The sequence below is a fragment of the Equus przewalskii genome, chromosome 6, assembly GCF_037783145.1.
Source record: "Equus przewalskii isolate Varuska chromosome 6, EquPr2, whole genome shotgun sequence".
NCBI classification, from domain to species: Eukaryota; Metazoa; Chordata; class Mammalia; order Perissodactyla; family Equidae; genus Equus; species Equus przewalskii.
In genome coordinates, this window is record NC_091836.1 from 5,356,221 (window position 1) to 5,374,264 (window position 18,044).

At 58.0% G+C, this 18,044-nt stretch overlaps 2 protein-coding genes and 1 pseudogene across 5 annotated transcripts; all 3 read left to right on the plus strand.

The window, feature by feature from the left end:
* Positions 1–1,533: 1,533 nt before the first annotated feature.
* Positions 1,534–1,631, plus strand: LOC139084367 (U6 spliceosomal RNA; annotated as a pseudogene).
* A 925-nt stretch (positions 1,632–2,556) lies between these two features.
* On the plus strand, positions 2,557–8,200 carry SAXO5 (stabilizer of axonemal microtubules 5). 4 transcript variants are annotated; one of them, XM_070622796.1, is made up of 9 exons: positions 2,557–2,695; positions 3,968–4,559; positions 5,494–5,600; positions 5,686–5,786; positions 6,025–6,137; positions 6,219–6,328; positions 6,661–6,862; positions 7,383–7,468; positions 7,956–8,200. In XM_070622796.1, exons 1-9 carry the CDS (start codon positions 2,681–2,683, stop codon positions 8,181–8,183), a joined length of 1,554 nt encoding a protein of 517 aa, XP_070478897.1. In that variant the 5' UTR covers positions 2,557–2,680; the 3' UTR covers positions 8,184–8,200. The 4 variants fall into 4 exon arrangements, with proteins under 4 accessions (XP_070478897.1, XP_070478896.1, XP_070478899.1 ...); XM_070622795.1 differs by having other exon boundaries at positions 2,581–2,695; positions 5,686–5,795; XM_070622798.1 differs by having other exon boundaries at positions 2,581–2,695; positions 5,686–5,795; positions 6,245–6,328.
* Positions 8,201–14,082: 5,882 nt separating this feature from the next.
* On the plus strand, positions 14,083–17,804 carry ZNF358 (zinc finger protein 358). The gene is given in 4 exon segments (XM_070622799.1): positions 14,083–14,594; positions 15,640–15,742; positions 15,985–17,269; positions 17,271–17,804. Coding segments are annotated over 4 exon segments (1,878 nt in total). The 5' UTR covers positions 14,083–14,561; the 3' UTR covers positions 17,728–17,804.
* The last annotated feature ends 240 nt before the right edge of the window (positions 17,805–18,044 follow it).

Consider the following 18,044-nt stretch of genomic DNA (forward strand, 5'->3'; position numbering starts at 1 on the left):
CTGTTGCTAGGAGCTGGCCCGGCAGTCACAGCCAGGCCCTGGTGTTCTCCCACGGGACATAAATAATTCCACAGAACGCCGACACGGGACAAGGCCGCTCTGTGACCCTGGTGCAACGAGACAAAACAAGCCCGCTTCATAATCGTGTCTGAACACAAGCAAAACATGAGCATTGTCCAAACCACGACAGCAGCCAGATAGCCGCTTTTCCTGGCTCCTCTGTGTCACTGCTGTTTCTTTACCAATCCCGGCTGTATTCTTGCCTCGTTCCTGAGACTTCTTGATAAAAATTATCCAGATCCTCCATCCCCTCTGCTTCCTGCTAGCATCCACGGTCCACTTCTTGGGGCCTCTTTTTCCCAGGAGGTGGGGGGACTAGGCTGAAATGGGGATTTGCATCAAGCAGGCGGGACCAAGTCCTCTGCGGGGCTCAGGGCTGGGGAGCAGGTGACCTCAACGCAGTGGACAAAACGATCAGCTTGAATTTAGTAATCAGTGAAAAGGAATGCACTCGTCAATAAGTCCTGGAGACTGACCCACAGTACGGGGATTCCAGCCAACGAAACTGGGTTATAAACGTCAGACTTGTTCAGAGACTGTATCTTAATTGCTCCCAACAATTATGTGACACAGCGGAGGTGTTAGCTAACATCACCAAGGCAATCAGATTGCAACATATAAATGTATCAAATCAATGTGTTGTACATCTTCAACTCACACAATGTTGTATGTCAATGATACCTCCATAATTTTACGGGACCGGCCCCGGGGCGTAGTGGTTAAGTTCGTGCACTCTGCTTTGGGGTTCACAGGTTCGGATCCCAGGCGTGGACCTACACACCACTCATTAAGCCATGCTGTGGCGGTGTCCCATATACAAAGGAGGAAGAGATTGGCACAGATGGTAGCTCAGGGCCCATCTTCCTCACCAAAAAAAGAAAGAAAAAAAAAATCTCAATTAAAAAAAAGAAATAAAGAAGGGACTCATTCGGTAGGTGATTGGAGGCATCATGAACTGGGACAGCTTCGTCATCCTTGTGTCTTTATTTCATCTATTTTTCTTTTTAAGAAATTGCTTTTTCCTTTAAAAAAATTTTTTATTGTGGTAAAATGTGCATGACAATATTTACCATTGTAACTATTTTTAAGTGTCCAGTTCAGTGGCATGAAGCATGTTCACCTTCTTGTGCAACCATCCCCACCATCCCTCTCCAGAACTTTCTCATCTTCCCAAACTGAAACTCTGTCCCCATGAAACACTGACTCCTGATTACCCCCATCCCGATGTTTCATATATTATTTTTATTTGTCAGGTCATCTCAAAAAAGAAAGTCACAGGCTGCAGCGGCTAAGTTCGCACGTTCTGCTTCGGCGGCCTGGGGTTCACCGGTTCGGATCCCAGGTGCGGACATGGCACCGCTTGGCACACCATGCTGTGGTAGGCGTCTCACATATAAAGTAGAGGAAGATGGGCATGGATGTTAGCTCAGGGCCAATCTTCCTCAAAAAAAAAAAAGAAAGAAAGAAAGTCACGTGCTCGCCTTGGCAGCACACATGCTAAAATTGGAACAATACAGAGCGTGCCCCTGTGCAAGGATGACATGCACATTTGAGAAGCATTCCATATTTTTGGGTGACAGATAAAAGCTAGACTCTTCGTGGTGAGGACGATGCAATCTATACAGAAGCTGAAACATAATAACATACACCTGAAATTTACACAATCTTATAAAGCAATATGACCTCAATAAAATAACTAAAAAAGAAAGTCAGATTTCCAGCCAGTGAAAGGATCCATCCTTCCTTAAACCTCCCAAGAGACACCTAAGACAAGCCTGAGAGGGTCTGAGAAGCCCTTTCTTTTTTTATTTATTTTATTTTATTTTATTTTTTTTGCTGAAGAAGATTCACCCTGAGCTAACATCTGTGCTAGTCTTCTTCTATTTTGTATGTGGGATGCCGCCACAGCATGGCTGATGAGTGGAGTAAGTCCAGACCCCATTATCTGAACCCGGGAACCCCGGGCTGCTGAAGCAGAACACACCACACTTAACCCCTATGCCACCAGGCTGGCCCCTGAGAAGGCCTTTCTGACACCCTCCTGAGATGGGATGCCGCACAGCATCCAGTGGACTGTGCTGCCTCTTGCCACAACAGTAACAAGCCCCCATTTGTTCAACCACAGCTGTGTTCCTGATGGGCTTTGGGCTGGGGGGCGACTGACATCTTCAAAGGGTTGGAGGTCCCGGAGTCCTGGAGGGACATTAAGCGGTGCAGAGATCAGAGAGGTTGGCCCATCCTGTGTGGAGAGTGTTTTAGCAAGAAAACTCAGGAAAACGCCAACGGACACCAGCAGCCCATTGCAGCCAATTCTCGTTGCTGCTTCCTGAAGCGCGTACCAGCCCCGTTTCTCCAGATGAGAGTAGTCAAGTAACTTGCCAGGCTCTGTCCAGCTCTCAGGAGGCAGGATGTCCTGGCCTCGCCCCTGACTCTCCTCCCCGCTGCCCCCCACAGGTGCTGGGGACCATTGTGACAGCGTCGTCCAGGAAGCTCTTTAGGTCACAATGGGCAGGGCTGGACCACACGCGAACACAGCTTTGGAGGGAACATGTGAGCGTCCTCTGGGAGACCCGGGGACACAGCGAGTCTCGAGAGTCAGGCCGGTGGCCAAGGAGCCCCCATGTCACCCCTCGAGGTAGGTACCCTGCCCTCATCCTTGATGAAGAGACTGACGCTCACAGAAGCCCAATTACTTATCCCCAGGTGACCCGCTAGTCATTTCAGTTGTCAGATTCTCCCAGTAACTCTTGGAGGTCTTCTCCACTCTGAACTATTTTGGTGGCAAAATGATCAAAAAAAAAAAAGCACGCTTCACCACTGAAAAACTGTGGTTTTGTCAAAACCCGTGCTGCGTGTTTTCTAAAGAAGTCGACAGGAGCAAGTAGTTGTGAGCTGAAGTGATCTGGGAGGGCTTCCTGCAGGAGGTGAGCGTCAGCCAGGCGTGCTGGTGGCACCCGGGGCTGGTCTCTGAGGGGCAGGGAGGAGGGGGGAGACGCCTCTGTTCTGAGCATAGGCCAGAAAGTGGCAGTCGGCTAAGTGGGATGCTGGGAGCCTGGAGCTGAAGGTGAGAGAAATGAGGGGGGCGGGGCTGTGTGAACCTCAGAGAGTCTGAAGACAGGAAAGGATCCAGGAGAATAGCCAGGACCCAGAACAACGGCAGAGGGCAGGGCGATCAGCGAGGAGGTGTGTGGCCAAGATGTGACAGCAGCCAGGATTGGGCAGAGACGGAAGTGATTTCCCAGCCATGAGGAAGAGGAGAGCCATGGTGGTGATGACCAACTGAGGGTGAAGAGAGGCGTTTCAATATCAGACAAACTGTAGAATGCAGTTGTTTATTCTGCAGCTCTCCCCTCGGATCACTCTGCACCAGCCTCAGGGCCTTTGCACCTGCTGTTCTTTCTGCCTGGGATGCCATTCCTTCAGACACCCAGACGCCCCTCTCCCCTCTCTTTCAGGTCTTTGCTCAGCTGTCATCTCAGTGACACCTTCTCTGACAACCCTATTTAACACTGCAACCCTCCCACCCCAAAACCCCATCCTTCCACCTTGTATGACTTCCCACAGCATCCACCACCTTATCGCTTACTCTGCAACTTGTGTTATTATATTTATTCATTCCTGTCTTTCACCTCCCGATCCCATTATCATCGCCACAAGGGCAGGGCTCTTGGCGTGTTCTGTTAACTGGTGTGTCCCCTCTGAGGGCCTGGAACAGTGCCCGGCACACAGTAAACGCCAACTGAGTGCGTATTTCTATCTCTGCTTTCCCTGGGGGAAGGCACAGGGGCTGCACCTGCTTCTTCCCGTGTCCCCAGAGCCGAGCCCAGTGCCTGGCACACAGGAAGGAGGAAAAGGCAGCCTTGTCCTGGGCGGGCACTTGCTCAGTCGTCTCTCCGCCCCCTCGCAGGTGGCTCCACGTCCCGCGGTGGCCGCGGGCGCCCTGCTGCCAAGCCCGATGTCCCTGAGGGACTTCCTCAGGGCCTCGCACTTCGCGCTGGGGCCAGACCCGCGGCTGCACGTGGGCACCCTGCACTCCACGACGCACCGGGACTTCCCGGCCTACCCGGGCGCCACCCGCGCGCTGCCGAGCCAGCGGCCGCCCCGCGCGCCCCTCTTCCAGCAGGACCCGCGCTGGGCTGGCGAGGAGCGCGTGTCGGAGGCGCACTGCGTCTTCACGCCCCCGCCGCCCTCCGAGCGGTCTGGGGAGAGGGAGCTGGAGCGGGCGCGGGATCGCACCCTTGCCATGCAGGCCAGCCACCTGGTCTTGCACGCGGACGCGCGCGCCCGCACGGGCCTCTCCACCGCGCGCGCCGACTTCCGCTGGCCCGAGCTGCCGGCGCGCGCCCGGGAGCAGATCCGCGGCGCGCGCCTCATCTTCGACCGGGACTCGATGCCGCCGGGCGACCGAGCCAAGCTGCGCATCCCGCCCACCACGTACCAGGAGCTCTTCCCGCCTCACGACGCCCGCCCGCAGCCCTGCGCACCCCGCCGCCACCTCGGTGAGCGCGCTCCCCGGCGCCCTGGGAGATTTGCTTAACCCAGTGGTTCTCAAAGTGGGCGCGGACTCCGCGCCTCTCCCGGGGGACATTTGGCAATGTCTGGAGGTCATTTAGGTTGTCAAGATGGAGAGAGGGGGGCCGGGGATGCTGCTAAACTTCCTGCCATGCACAGGACAGCCCCCGCAATAAAGAATTATCCAGGCTGAGAAACCCTGGAACGAGCCTCAGTTGCTGCATCCATATAACGGGCACAGCTCCAGGGGGCTGTGTGGTGGGCAGAAGTCGTGAATGCTGGGGGGGGGGCGGGGGTCAGACAAATCTTCTGAGTGCCCCCCCGCGCCACCGCAGCCCTGCCACCTAGCAGTTGTGTGACTGAGCAACTGGACCTCTCCAAGCCTTTCTCATCTGCAAAATGGGTGCCATACCAGAGCCCCCTTCATGGCAGCTAGTGACATCCAAGGATCCCGGAGCCCACGATGTGCCTGGCATCCAGGGAGCGCTGGACAAACAGTAGCTGTCACTGGCGTGATTTTCCAGGGGGCTTTCCTGGGGGGGACCTCACTAGTCAAAGTCCCTCCAAGCTGGGCTCAGGCCTTCTCAGACCCGGATGTGGCTCAGTTCTGGTTCGGAATTTCTGTGATTTCTGGCAAGTCGTTTAGCCTGTCTGAGCCTCAGGGAGGCTGTCAAGTGGGGCGAATAATACCAGCGCCCCAAAATGAGATGCAAAGCTTAACCTAGCTGCCTGGCTCAGTATTTGGGAGTCATTCATATTATCATGATTTTTATTCTTTTTGGTGTTTCCGAGACAGCCCTCCAGCTAGGCTAGTCGGGACCGCCCACCTCCCCTTCTCAGGGAAGAAATCGAATCCCGCTGGTCCTGAGGCTGCAAGGAGTCATGCCATGAATTCCATTCTCTCCTCTTCTCCATCCTCAGGGGGCCCCAACCCCCTCAAGTGGGACCACGGGAGACAGGACGATGGGACCTCCTACCAGAGACAGTTCCAGGCCCTGCCAGGCCCACCTGCCTTGATGTGTAAGAGGGTAAATGCAGGCGAGGCTGATGCTGCCGGGGAGGGCAGCGATGGGGCCGGGTGGTCTTGCCCTTCCCACCCCTGTCCACCCACAGGCGGCCAGCAGCGTGGAGCTAGGCAACTTCAAGAGCGCTTCTGGGCCCGTGTGTTCGGAGCAGAAACAAGCTTACGGGCCCCAGGGTCTGCCCTCACATAGGTACACAGGGTCAGTGGCCTTCCACCAAGACGGGGCAAAGGGGTCTCAGGGACATACGGGTGTGCCCCCTAAAGCTCCAGGGCCGGTACTGTGCCTCTGAGGTCTCCATCACCCGCAGGCAAAGGCAGCCCTCTCATCGTTAGCAGCCCACAGCTTGGCCACTGGGAAGCCAGCTGCCCCTCTCCCTTTTCCTGGGAGGTTCAGGGGTCCAGATGGCATGACTCCCCCTTATCTGCAGGTATGACAAAGCCCAGGCCTCAGCCCACATCCACTATGTGAATATTCGTCCTGGAGACGGCCTCTTCCACGACAGGACCACCCAGGCTGAACACTACTATGCCCGGGAGCCAGGTGAGAGCCTGCGGCCCGCCCTACCCCTCGCTCCCACGGCAGCCTCCCAGAGTCGCTCAGCACCTGCTCTGCCACTGGCAGAGCCTTTCATTCTTCACCACAACCAGACTCCAGAGTCGCACATCCTGGAAGGAAACTGGTGCCCCGGCCCGGGCAGCCTCACCACCTCCATGCATTTCTTCTACGGCCAGGTCAGCAGGAACAGGGAGAGGGCGGAGGGGCTCATTAGGGAACAGGGCTTCCCAGGCAGAGCTAATAGTAAGTGCAAAGGCCCTGGGGTGGAAGTGAGCTTGACATGGGTGCGGCGATCTCCTGGATCTATTAGCAGGACCTAGGGTATGTGGTTTCAACACTGTGAGCCTCCGCGGCTGTCTGTAACAGTACCAAATCCTAGCGCCAGCACATGGGGCCCAGAGGGCGTGTGAGCTGTCCCAGGTCATACAGCGCCCATCTCTTCCCTCCAACCGGGCCTCGGGACATGCTGGACACGCGGGAGCTTCCCAAATGCTGTATGGTCCTGCAGCCGCCTCCCGCCACCAAGCCACCCTGCCGCCACCCGCCTCACGAGAAATTGCAGAGTCACGTGACCCTAGGGGAGCCTTCGCTGCTGGGACGGTTCTTCCAGACCTCCATGGGCAGGGACTATTACCCTCCTGGGATGCAGCACCCGCAGAAAGCGCCCAACCTGCACTTGAAGCAGAGCAACCTGCCCCAGGGCACTGGCGGTGAGCGCGGCCCCGCCCACCCCGGAAAGCCCCGCCCCCGCCCCGGCTCTAGCCCCGCCCCCGGTCAGTCCCGCCCCGCCCACTGCCCCACTCTGGCTCCGCCTACTGAATGGCCAGATCCAGCCCCAGGGACCAAGATCCCAACTCCGCCCCTGGACGACCTCGCCCGCTCGTGGTCATGACTCCCCCCGCCCACCTCCGCCATGGCACCGCCCCCTATATGGCCACAGCCCCCCCCTTTCCATATCCGCCCTCACCTTCCTACGTCAGGCTCTGGCTCCGCCCCCTGGCCAGCTAGCCTACCTTCCTGCCCCCAGACTCGTCTGCACTTGCCCCACCTGTGGCCCCCTAGCTCCACCCTCCTCCAGGCCTCCTAATGCATCCTTCACTGCAACTTCAGCGTTGACCCGGGCTTCGCCCTAAACCCTTACCCCACCCAAAGTCTCGCCCGGCCCCGCCCCCTGGCCCCGCCTCTCCTCCCCCGGCCCCTCAGCTCGGCCACCCCCACCCAATTCTCCAGAACTAGATTTTTTAACCATGAACCAGAAGATGCTGAAGCCGCACCGGACAGCTCCGGCCTCCCCGACTGAGGAGATGTTCCAGCGGGTGAGAGAGAGGGAGGGGGCACCTCCTTGACTAGGTAACCCCCCCAGGTCAGTGTCGAGTTATCTCGGGATGATTATACCGTCACCTCAGATTCAGAATTAGTGTCAAGTCCGCTCGGGGTCACTCTAGGGTCACCCCAGGCTCAGGGTCATCTTAAAGTCATCTCAGCGTCAAGGTCATTCCTATCTCACCCCCAGGGTCATGTCAGGGGCATCTCCGTATCAGCAGCCACGGTTATACCCCAAGCTGAGGGTTAGCTCAGAGTTGCCTATGGTCACCCCAGCCCTGAGGTCATTCCAGGCGCCCCCACCTTCACCCCCACCCCATTTCTCTCCTGCTTCTCATCCAGCTTCCGGGTCATCCCAAACAGGGGCTCCTTTTGCTCACCTCCCCAGGGCCCAATCCCCAGCCTTTGATGCTCCCAGGGTGGGTGGTGGGGACCACGAGGGGGTCAGCCAACGTGCAGGCTGCCCGCGTGACTCCACAGTGCAAATATAGCCACATGGAGCCCCCGCTGGGTAGACAGCGCTTCTTCTCAACCCAACACGGAGACGAGTTTACCTTCAAGTACCAGGGCCCCGCGGTGCTGAGATGGGGCAACTTCCAGGAGAGTCACGTGCCACTGGGCTCCCCTCGCCAATGGGGCTGTTGGGGTGAGAAGGTAGACCCTCAGGCCCCCCAGATTCCTATGTACCCGTGCCCTAGCCAGCAATAAACAGCATTTTGGCAACATCCCACACCTCTCCATCAGTCAGCCGTAAAAGAGGAAGCTTGGGGCGGTGGGGCTGTACAGGAGACAATGACTCCATCGAGAAGACTCTGGACAGACACTTCTGTGTGTCACCCTTCTCTGGGCAGGGAGGCCATCCCAGCTCGTGCAAATGCCCGGTGGTCGGACTCAGGGTCAGATGTCCAGGTGCAGGCACAAGCTGTGAACGACGAGGAGAGGGTGGAGTCGTCGTGTTGAACAGAGGCAGCATGCCGAGAGGTGGAGAGCACAGGCTCCCGGGGCTGAATGGACAGAGTTCAAATCCTGGCTCCTCCCTGTCCTGGATAGTCAGCCTGGGCAAGTCATTCAACCTCTCTGAGCCTCAGCTTGCTCATCTGTAAAATGGAGATAAATAGCAGCTCTCTCGTTAGAATGTTATAAATGGGAAATGTGCACACTTGTGAGCGTGTGTGACTGGAGGTCACGAGGGGAGAGAGCTTCTCTTCTGAGGATGAAGGTGAGGAAGGGAGAGGAAGACGACGGTGTAGGAAGGAGCTTTCAATCATTGAGAGACTGGGTGGGGCTTGCAGGGGGGCGGGGGGGCGGTGCTGAGAATGGCCCAGCAATGTCCTCCTTTGTGGGCAGACACGGGAAGCTGAACTGTGCGCTGGCTGGCTGGGCAATTGGCCCGCAGGTCAGAGCGGGGTCCTCGGGCAAGTCAGTAAAAGCCATGAGGATATGATCAGGTCCAACGGGGTAGGTGTCCAGCCGGGGACAAAATAGAAAGAGTGGAAAGGGAGGAAGATTGAGTGGGACCCTGAAACCCGTGGGTGACAGGGCTTAGCAGGCGTGTCAAGGACCAGGACCTTGGACAGCGCCCCCACCTTGCGGCTCTGGGGTCCGTCAAGATCAGCACCAAGAAGTTGGCTCTGTCTGGAGTAAGAGGGGACGTGGTGGCTGTGCCTGGGACTTACCTCTGTTAGCTGTGGAGAATCCGATTTCAGGGAACGAACACGGCTCCCTGACCCTGTAGTCAGACCTTCAAAGACCAAGGCCCCCAAGCCCATAGGCCCCTAAGAGCCAACTTCAAGCCCGGCCAGGAGCCCTTTCCCCAGGGCAGCGATTCTGTGAGGCCACGTTGTCATTTCCACAGGAAGGACGGGAGTCTAGCCTTGGATCCTACGGGGACCACATGGCCCTTTTGGCTGCACTCCTAGTATCCATGTTGACCATGAGAGGGTCTGCCGGCCACAGAACACCTCTTCTATGGCTTTTACTAAAGATATGCATGACACTTTTCTGAATTACTTCATGATAAACCGGAATTTCTCAGTTTCAGCGCTGTTAACATTTGGGTAGGATCATTCTTTGTTGTCAGAGGCTGGCTTGTCCATTGTAGGATGTTTAGTATCCTCCCTGAGCTCCATCCACTACAGGCCAGTAGCACGCTCTCTCCCCCTCATCCAGTTGTGATGACCAAAAGTCTCCAGACATTGCCAAATGTCCCATGGGGGGAAGAGTTGCCCCTGCTTGAGAACCACTGCAATAAGCCTATTCGACAATAATTTCCACGACAAAATCAGGCTCTGCTAATCAGGCTGGTCTGCTTGTTGACCAGACTACGTGAACAAAAAGGCTTTCCCTTTTTGTCTTGCCTGCCAGGAAACTCAGAAAGCTTACTTTGGTGTTGAGTTCCACATAGCTCCAGTTGCAGGATTTTGTGTGCTCCTGCCTGGTTCTAGGAATGGTTTAAAGCAACCCAGATACCAGATGAGAAATAATGCATAGAAGTCATAAGGAGGCAAATTTCAGCTCAACTTCAAGCATTTTCTAACAATGGAAGTGACCGGCCCCAGGATGGGTTGCGAGGAAAGGACACAAACTTTACCAGAAATATTTTCAGGGCAGAAAGACACTACAGCATGATGATTCTGGATATTTTATGGATTTCTGACTATCCTTCCTACATCCCACTCACCCCCTAAAAAGGGCATTTCCTGTGAACCATAAGAAGCAAAAAGGCTTACGAAATGAAGATGAATAAAACAGGACTGAACATGAGAAAACAGATTAATTGTTAAAGAAAAACAACTTTGTTGACGGTAAGCGTCACAAAGCAGCAGAATTCAGACCTGCCACTTCCTTGTCTTTCTGTCCTTGGGCAGGTGATGTCATGCTCTTAAACCCTCACTGTCATTATCCGTAGGATGGAGATGCCACTAGTTCCTCCTTCATAGAACTATCTCTAAATTTTGCTAATGTCTCAGGTCATTTTGTCCTAACAGAAAGCCAGCTCACACAGAAAGGGATTTTATTGACCGACATACAAGAAAATTTGGAATTAGATCTAACATCAGGTATGCTGGTTCTGCATCAGAACTCTCTCCCTTGTCTTCTCTCCGTCCCATGTCCCTCTAAGTAGGGGCCAAAAAAGGATGTTGATGGCCCAAATGCTTATGGTGAAAGTCCCAAAGGAATGGGGAGAGGGGGAGGGGTCTTCCAGACTCCTCCTACTGGAATTTAAGGAGCCCTCTGATTGGCCCATTTGAGTCACACCCCCCAGCTGTCAATCAATCACCGTGCCCAGAAGGATGGAATGCTGTGATTGGATGGCCCAGCTCCCTAGCCCACCCCTGGGGGATTTGCTTCCCCAAATCTCGTGGGATCTCGGAGTCTGGAGCCCAGGGAATCTTTGCTGGATCTTATCTCCTAGCAACAGACCCGTTGCCTGCCCATCCCCTCCTGCCCCAAGTCACAATCTGGAGGGTGGAAGACTCAGCTAATGGGCTCTTCCTGAAGAAGGTAATTGCTACCTTTCCAGAGAGGGCGAGTGTTCGAGAGTACCCTGGGGCATCAAGTGCTCCCCAGTTCTCTGATAATCCCCAATCTTATCTTCGGCCTCATTGCTAACTTCCTCTTTTGCTGGGGGAGGAGAACTCTGCTCTGGCAGTCTCACAAAATCAAGCAGATGCTAGTCCTGCTTTAGGAAGGAACACGTAGAGGGAGTTTGTGTCTATCTTGCAAGAACTTGCTGAAGGCTTCATGAAAGCTCTGACGTATTCCAACATCCTGATATTTTTCTCCAAAACGCCGCATGCCACAGTCTCAGGAGACACATGGTTAGAGTCCCAAGATAAAACAGGCAAGAATTTAATCGGCTGTTTTTCCTACACAGGGCAGGTTGTGCACTGCACAAATCTAGGGAGCCCTATTCACTTTATAGTGAATATATATGTACATGGTAGCCCTGGCCCCCTACCTCACCTTTGCTCAGCCAATTCCACTTTTTAAGTTATTTCCCTCAATACCATTCCCTTTCCAGGTACTAATTTCTAAATTAGTCAAGACTATCATGGAGTCAAGGGACAGAAACCCACTAAAACTAACTCAAATATCCAGGAAATTTGTTGGCTCACGGTATTGGAAAAAAATGAGGGCCTCTGGCTTCAGGTATGGCTATATCCAAGAGCTCAACCAGTATAGCCAGAGCTGTCTCTCTGACTCTCACGTGTACATCCTGGTGTAGATTGACTTCAGTCTGCAGACTGTTCTTCCAGACAAGTGAGGAAGGTGGCTGCAGGTAGAATGAGGCCCCATATACAGCTCATGATCCCAGAGGAAGAATGAGAGCTTCCAACTTCATGTTCTCATCCCAGACCTAATTACGGGGGCCAGGGGATGGGGTTCTCTGATTGGTCAGTTTAGATTGCATGGTCCCAGGGCCTGTGTTAGACACTCCGTGGTCCCTCTGGAGTAATGAAGGGAGATCCACACGGGGAAAGCAAGATGCTGATAGAGATACTGGGCTGACAGAAGCAATAGCCATCATTATAAGTATTATTTGTAAGGGGGTTCAACCAGGTGGTGGCAGGATGAGGAACCAGCGACATAATCCAGCTGCGGTCTCAAATCTCTCTGATCTGCTGCGGGCTTTTCCAAAGAAAGGTGGAGAGGCTGGCCCGGTGGCGCAGCGGTTAAGTTCCCACATTCCTCTTCGGCGGCCTGGGGTTCGCTGGTTCAGATCCCGGGTGCGGACATGGCACCGCTTGGCAAGCCATGCTGTGGTAGGCATCCCACGTATAAAGTAGAGGAAGATGGGCACGGATGTGAGCTCAGGGCCAGTCTTCCTCAGCAAAAAGAGGAGGATCGGTGGCAGATGTTAGCTCAGGGCTAATCTTCCTCAAAAAAAAAAAAAAGAAAGAAAGAAAGGTGGAAAGCAGCTCTCAGGCCATAAATTCAGTTCAGATCCAGAAGGTTCGGGAAGGAAGAGAGAAGACTCTTGGAGGCTTGATTTGCTCAAGGCTGTATTCAAGAGTAGGTGTTGTCAAAACTGACCAGCCAAAGAGCATCAGAAACACACCTGTAGTCAAAAGGGTTTTTGGGGGTTTTTTGAGGCCTGGCGTGCCAGGCTGTGCCACGTCCACACCCGGGATCCAAACCAGCGAACCCCGGGCCACCAAGAAGCAGAACGTGCGGACTTAACCGCTGCACCACCGGGCTGGCCCCTCAAAAGGTTTTTTTTAGCTTGCTCTGGCAAGGAAGACCACACCAAGGGAACCATGGGGTGCCTCTGTAAGAGGGAGCTGGGGAGCCGGAGGGCATCTTACAGGATTCAGGCATGTGCTGGGGACTTTTAAGGAGATTTGAAGGGGGAAGAAGCAAATCTAGGTTGGCGCCATGGGGAAGCAGGGAGCAGACCGGGGACCAGGCATTTTGGTGATTTTTATCTCAGGTGGGAGGGCGGAAGCCGAGCCGTCACTGGAAAGAAGCAGCCGCCATTTGGGTTAGTTGGGAGAGGGGGTGTGTATTCATTTTTGTGGTTGCAAAGTGTCCTTGTGTGTATCTTGGTTCGGACGTGGTCACAGAGCGGCCTTGTCTGATCACTGTTTACATTCTGTGAAGAACATCGCGGCCCAGCTGCCAGCTGCCCCCGCTGTTTTTCATTCCCTCCTCACTGGGAGCTGTGTCTCCAGGTAAAGTCCGCCCAGGGGCCCTTCCACAGAGATCATCGCTCCAGGGAGCGTCAGGCCCGTGGTGTCTCCCAGGGACAGCAGTGAGGGACCTGTCAGCAGGGTGGGAGGAGAAAACCACTGGGGGCCAGTCCCCCCAACTCTTTCCCTTGGGGCATCTTTAAGGGAAACCAGTTTGCAAATTGCAGAGCTTCTCAGAGCCTTGACTCTGCTGAGGTGCCCTGCGAGGCTGCAAGAGAGAGACCGCGTTCGGTGGCTTTGAATCAAGACAGAGTCAGAGACATGGGCAGGAGGCAGAGAGAGGCAGACGGATGAGGACATAAACAGAGAGAGAGAGAGAGACAACAGGGACAGAGGCAGAAAAAGTGACAGCAACAGAGGCCAGGAGATCGAAATGGAGAGAGACACAGAAATAAGAGGGACAGAGATGGAGACGGGCAGAGATAGGAGCAGAGATGGAGAGACACGTGCAGAGAGAGGCAGAGACAGGGAGGGGACCGGAGAGGGACGGAGGGATACCCAGGAGCGGGAGAGGGCCGCGGCGCAGACAAAGGCGCGGCCGCGCGGCCGGGCGGCGGGGCCGGGACAAAGGCCGGCCCGGGGGGCGGGGGCGGCGATGGCGACGGGCGCGGGCGAACTACAAGTCCCAGCAGCTCCCGCTGCGGCCCTCGGCCGGCCCCTCTCGCTCCCCGGGAGCGCCTGGCGGGGCCGCTGGGCCGAGGGGGCCGCCGGCGGGGCTGGCGGGCGGGGGGCTTCCTGCGGGCCCTGGGGGCGCCGGCGGCCGGTGCGGGCGCGGCGGGCCGGGCAGGGGCGAGGGGCGCCGGGTGAGTGTCCCCGCGAGCGGGGCCGGGCGGGCGGGGCCCGGGGTGCGCGCGGGCGGGCGGGGGGCCCCGGCGCGGGGCGCGGCCCCGGGGGCGACCTCCGTGCGCCCCCCGACCCGCGCGCCGCCGGCCTGGCCCGAGAGAGCGGGGACGGGGCGCGATGGGAGGGGGCCGCGCTCCCCGCGGGCCTAGCGCGCCCATCGGCCGCTGCGTCCCCGGGGGAGGGCCCTGGCCGAGCTGGGCGCCCGAGATCGAGGGTCTGGGGGGACCCCTTAGCCGTGAGATGAGGAGCTCAGGACGCCCCCTCCCCTGGAGGCGATCCAGACCCCCTCCCCCGCAGGATCCCAGGAGGGGACCCAGGTATTGTTCCCACCCCCCAGCCTGGGGTGGGGAGTTCAGGAGGCCGTTCCTCAAGAGGGGGTCCAGGGTGTCCCTCTGCCTCCCAGGACCCCACTTAGTGTTCCCTTCACTCTCCCGTCTTGGGGTCCCGAGTTCTGGAAGCCCCTCCGCCAGGAGGTAATCTGAGTCCACCTGCCCCCCAGGAACTCAGGAAGGACTTCAGTTATTTCTCCTGCCTTCCTTCCAGCTAAGCGATGGGAATTCATGAGGAGGCCCTTCCTCAGAAGGTGATCCAAGGGGCCCTCTGCCCCGAGGGACTCAAGAGGGCACCCAGGCATTGTCCCTCCCGCCCCCCCCCCCAACAGTGGGGATGGGTTGAGGAGGTGATCTGTGAAATCAGCCCTCTTATTTGCCTACCCTCTCCCAGCTATGGGGTTGTGGCTCCCAGGATGTCCTCCTCCCCAGAGGGAGAGCCAGAGGTGTCCCTTGTCCCCCAGGGACAGATCTGTCCATTGTTTGCCCCCCAACGCCCAGCCGTGGGGCGAGTAACACAAGGCATGGCCTCCCCATCTGTAATCCTGGGCTCCCCAGCTCCCCAGAAAGGGTCCCCGCCATTGTTTCTTCACCTGCCTCCCTACCTCCAGCCACGGGGCTGGTATTCAGGATGAGGTCCTGACACTCATCCTCATACCCCAGCCATGTGGTCACTCATTCCAGAATCTCCCCTTCCTAGGAGATGTCAAGGGTCCCCCTGCAGCCCCAAAGGCCTCCCAGGTATTATTTATGGCCGCCCCGAGCTGGCGGTTGGAATTCAGGATCTTCCATCCAGTTGGGCAAACGGTATTTGGACACCTGTCCCTCCCCTCCTGGCTACGGGGTCCATGGGTCTCCCCGCCCCTCCAGGGGTCGCCCAGATTCCTCTCGCAGCCCCCTCTCCAGCTTTAGGAACTGGCACTGGGGAACACAGGTGTTTAGACAGTACCTCCCACCCCAGAACTGTGAGTCTGGCATTCACGTTATCTCTTCCTCAGGAAGTGGGCCAGGGGTGCCCCTGCCCTGCCCCAGTGCCCCAGGAGGAGCGCCAGATGTGGTTTGCCCCTTACTCTCCTCCCCCATGTGTTGGCTTCAGAGCTCAGGATGCTTCCTCTGTAGAAGGCAAGCCAGAGGTCACCCTCCCTACCAGGAACCCCCAAATATGCCACCCCCAACTACGGGACCACAATTCAGGCCGTGTACTCGGGAGCAAGCACAGGAATCCGGACACCCACCCTTTTCCCCACGAGGGGACCCCGGTCAAGGGGGTAGGAACCTAGGGCTGTCTCTCCTCTGCAGGACCCAAGCTTCCTACCAGAGGAGCCCAGGATGGAGAGAGGGGCCGAGCCGTGGAGTTGGGGACCGGACACCCCGAGTGCCGGGTCCCCTGACTTCCATCCAGGTGTGGGGCTGAGAAGGGAGGGCCCACCCAAGTCCCACCAGGGTCCCTCCTCTCCCGGCCCAGGCTGGGGAAGTCACAAGTTTTGCTGCAGCCTGAGACAAGAGAAGGATCCGTGTGTGTGTTCAGGAATGGGCTCTGGGGCATGGTTTGGCCCCCTCTCCCTTCCCTGCCCAGAGTCCCCGTACAGAGACCCCGTGATCCCCAGAACCTATAGCCACCCACACTCTGTCCTCGCCCCGCAGATCCTGCCGCCGGAGCAGCCGGCACTTCCACGCCTGGGATGCGGCGCTCGGTGCTGGTCAGGAATCCAGGCCACAAAGGCCGGAAAGTGACTTATGAAGAGCGTGACTCCGGCTCAGAAGACCTGGACCCCAATCCAGAAGAGCTGGACCCAGTTTCTGAAGACCCAGAGCCTGACCAGGAAGACCTCAACACTGTCTCTGAAGACGTGGACCCCAGCTACGAAGATCTGGAGCCCGTCTCCGACGATCTGGACCCCGATGCCGAAGCTCCGAGCTCCATCTCGGGGACCCGTGACTCGGATCGCCAAGATCTCGACCCCATGTCTTCGAGTTTCGACCTCGATCCAGACGTCATCGGCCCTGTCCCCCTCGTTCTCGACCCTAACAGCGACACCCTCAGCCCCGCCGCCGCCCCAGACCTGGACCCCCTCTCCTCCGGCCTCACCGCCACCCCCGAGGTCCTGGCCACCAGCCCCGCGGGGCTGCCTGCACCTGCCAGCCCGCCCCGGCCCTTCTCCTGCCCCGATTGCGGGCGCGCCTTCCGCCGCAGCTCGGGGCTGAGCCAGCACCGGCGCACCCACAGCGGCGAGAAGCCGTACCGCTGCCCCGACTGCGGCAAGTCGTTCAGCCACGGCGCCACGCTGGCGCAGCACCGCGGCATCCACACCGGCGCGCGGCCCTACCAGTGCGCCGCGTGCGGCAAGGCGTTCGGCTGGCGCTCCACGCTGCTCAAACATCGCAGCAGCCACAGCGGCGAGAAGCCACACCACTGCCCCGTGTGCGGCAAGGCCTTCGGCCACGGCTCGCTGCTGGCCCAGCACCTGCGCACGCACGGCGGCCCGCGGCCTCACAAGTGCCCGGTGTGCGCCAAGGGCTTCGGGCAGGGCTCGGCGCTGCTCAAGCACCTGCGCACGCACACAGGCGAGAGGCCCTACCCGTGCCCGCAGTGTGGCAAGGCCTTCGGCCAGAGCTCGGCGCTGCTCCAGCACCAGCGCACGCACACGGCGGAGCGCCCCTACCGCTGTCCCCACTGCGGCAAGGCGTTCGGCCAGAGCTCCAACTTGCAGCATCACCTGCGCATCCACACGGGCGAGCGGCCCTACGCGTGCCCCCACTGCTCCAAGGCTTTCGGGCAGAGCTCGGCGCTGCTCCAGCACCTGCACGTGCACTCCGGAGAGCGCCCCTACCGCTGCCAGCTCTGTGGCAAGGCTTTCGGCCAAGCCTCCAGCCTCACCAAGCACAAGCGGGTGCACGAGGGCGCAGCAGCCGCCGCCGCCGCCGCCGCCTGCCGCTGCCGCCGCTGCCGCCGGCCTGGGTCTCAGCCCTGCTTCGATGTTGAGGCCCGGGCAGGTCTCCCTCCTGGGGCCTGATGCTGTGTCTGTGCTGGGCTCTGGCCTGGGCCTCAGTCCTGGCCCCAGCTCTGGCCTGCGCCCTGACCCTGGCTCTGTGCTGGGCTCCCTCCCCAGTCCCAGCTCCAAACCCGGATCTACCCCCACCCCCGATCCTACCGAGTCTTCTGACCCCAAGCCCGGTCACCACGCCAAGCCTGACCCTGTGGCCAGCCCTGACCGCGGCTCTGATCCCAGCCCTGCCTCGGATCCTGTGCCCAGCCCAGACCCCAACCCTGAGTCCCACCCTGGCCCCTGCTCTCCCACCCATGACGCTGTCAGCCCAGCGCTCCCAACCGGCGATAATCCCGAGTGGGTGCAGCAGCAAGGGGCGCTGCTGGGGCCTGATGGCTGAAGGGGACGCTGGCAACCACAGGGGGCCTGGGGAAGCTGTGTGTCGTGCACTTAGTAAAACCCTCCCATTGCCTCCTGGCTCTGCGTCTTGGTTCTCTCGTCTGTCATTGTCCCCTAATGCACAGCCCCTTCCTCAGGACATGGGAGGGTGTGGCCTGGACTGGCCATACATCCGGAACCCCAATGTCCTGGCTCTCCCCCAACATCTTCCAGGCTTCCCAGCTTCCCCCGCAAAGTCTCACTGGTCCATCCCATTCTGCTCCCCCAGGCGTGGCCACCCGAGTCATGTAATCTGAGCAGCATCCTTTCCCTTTGACT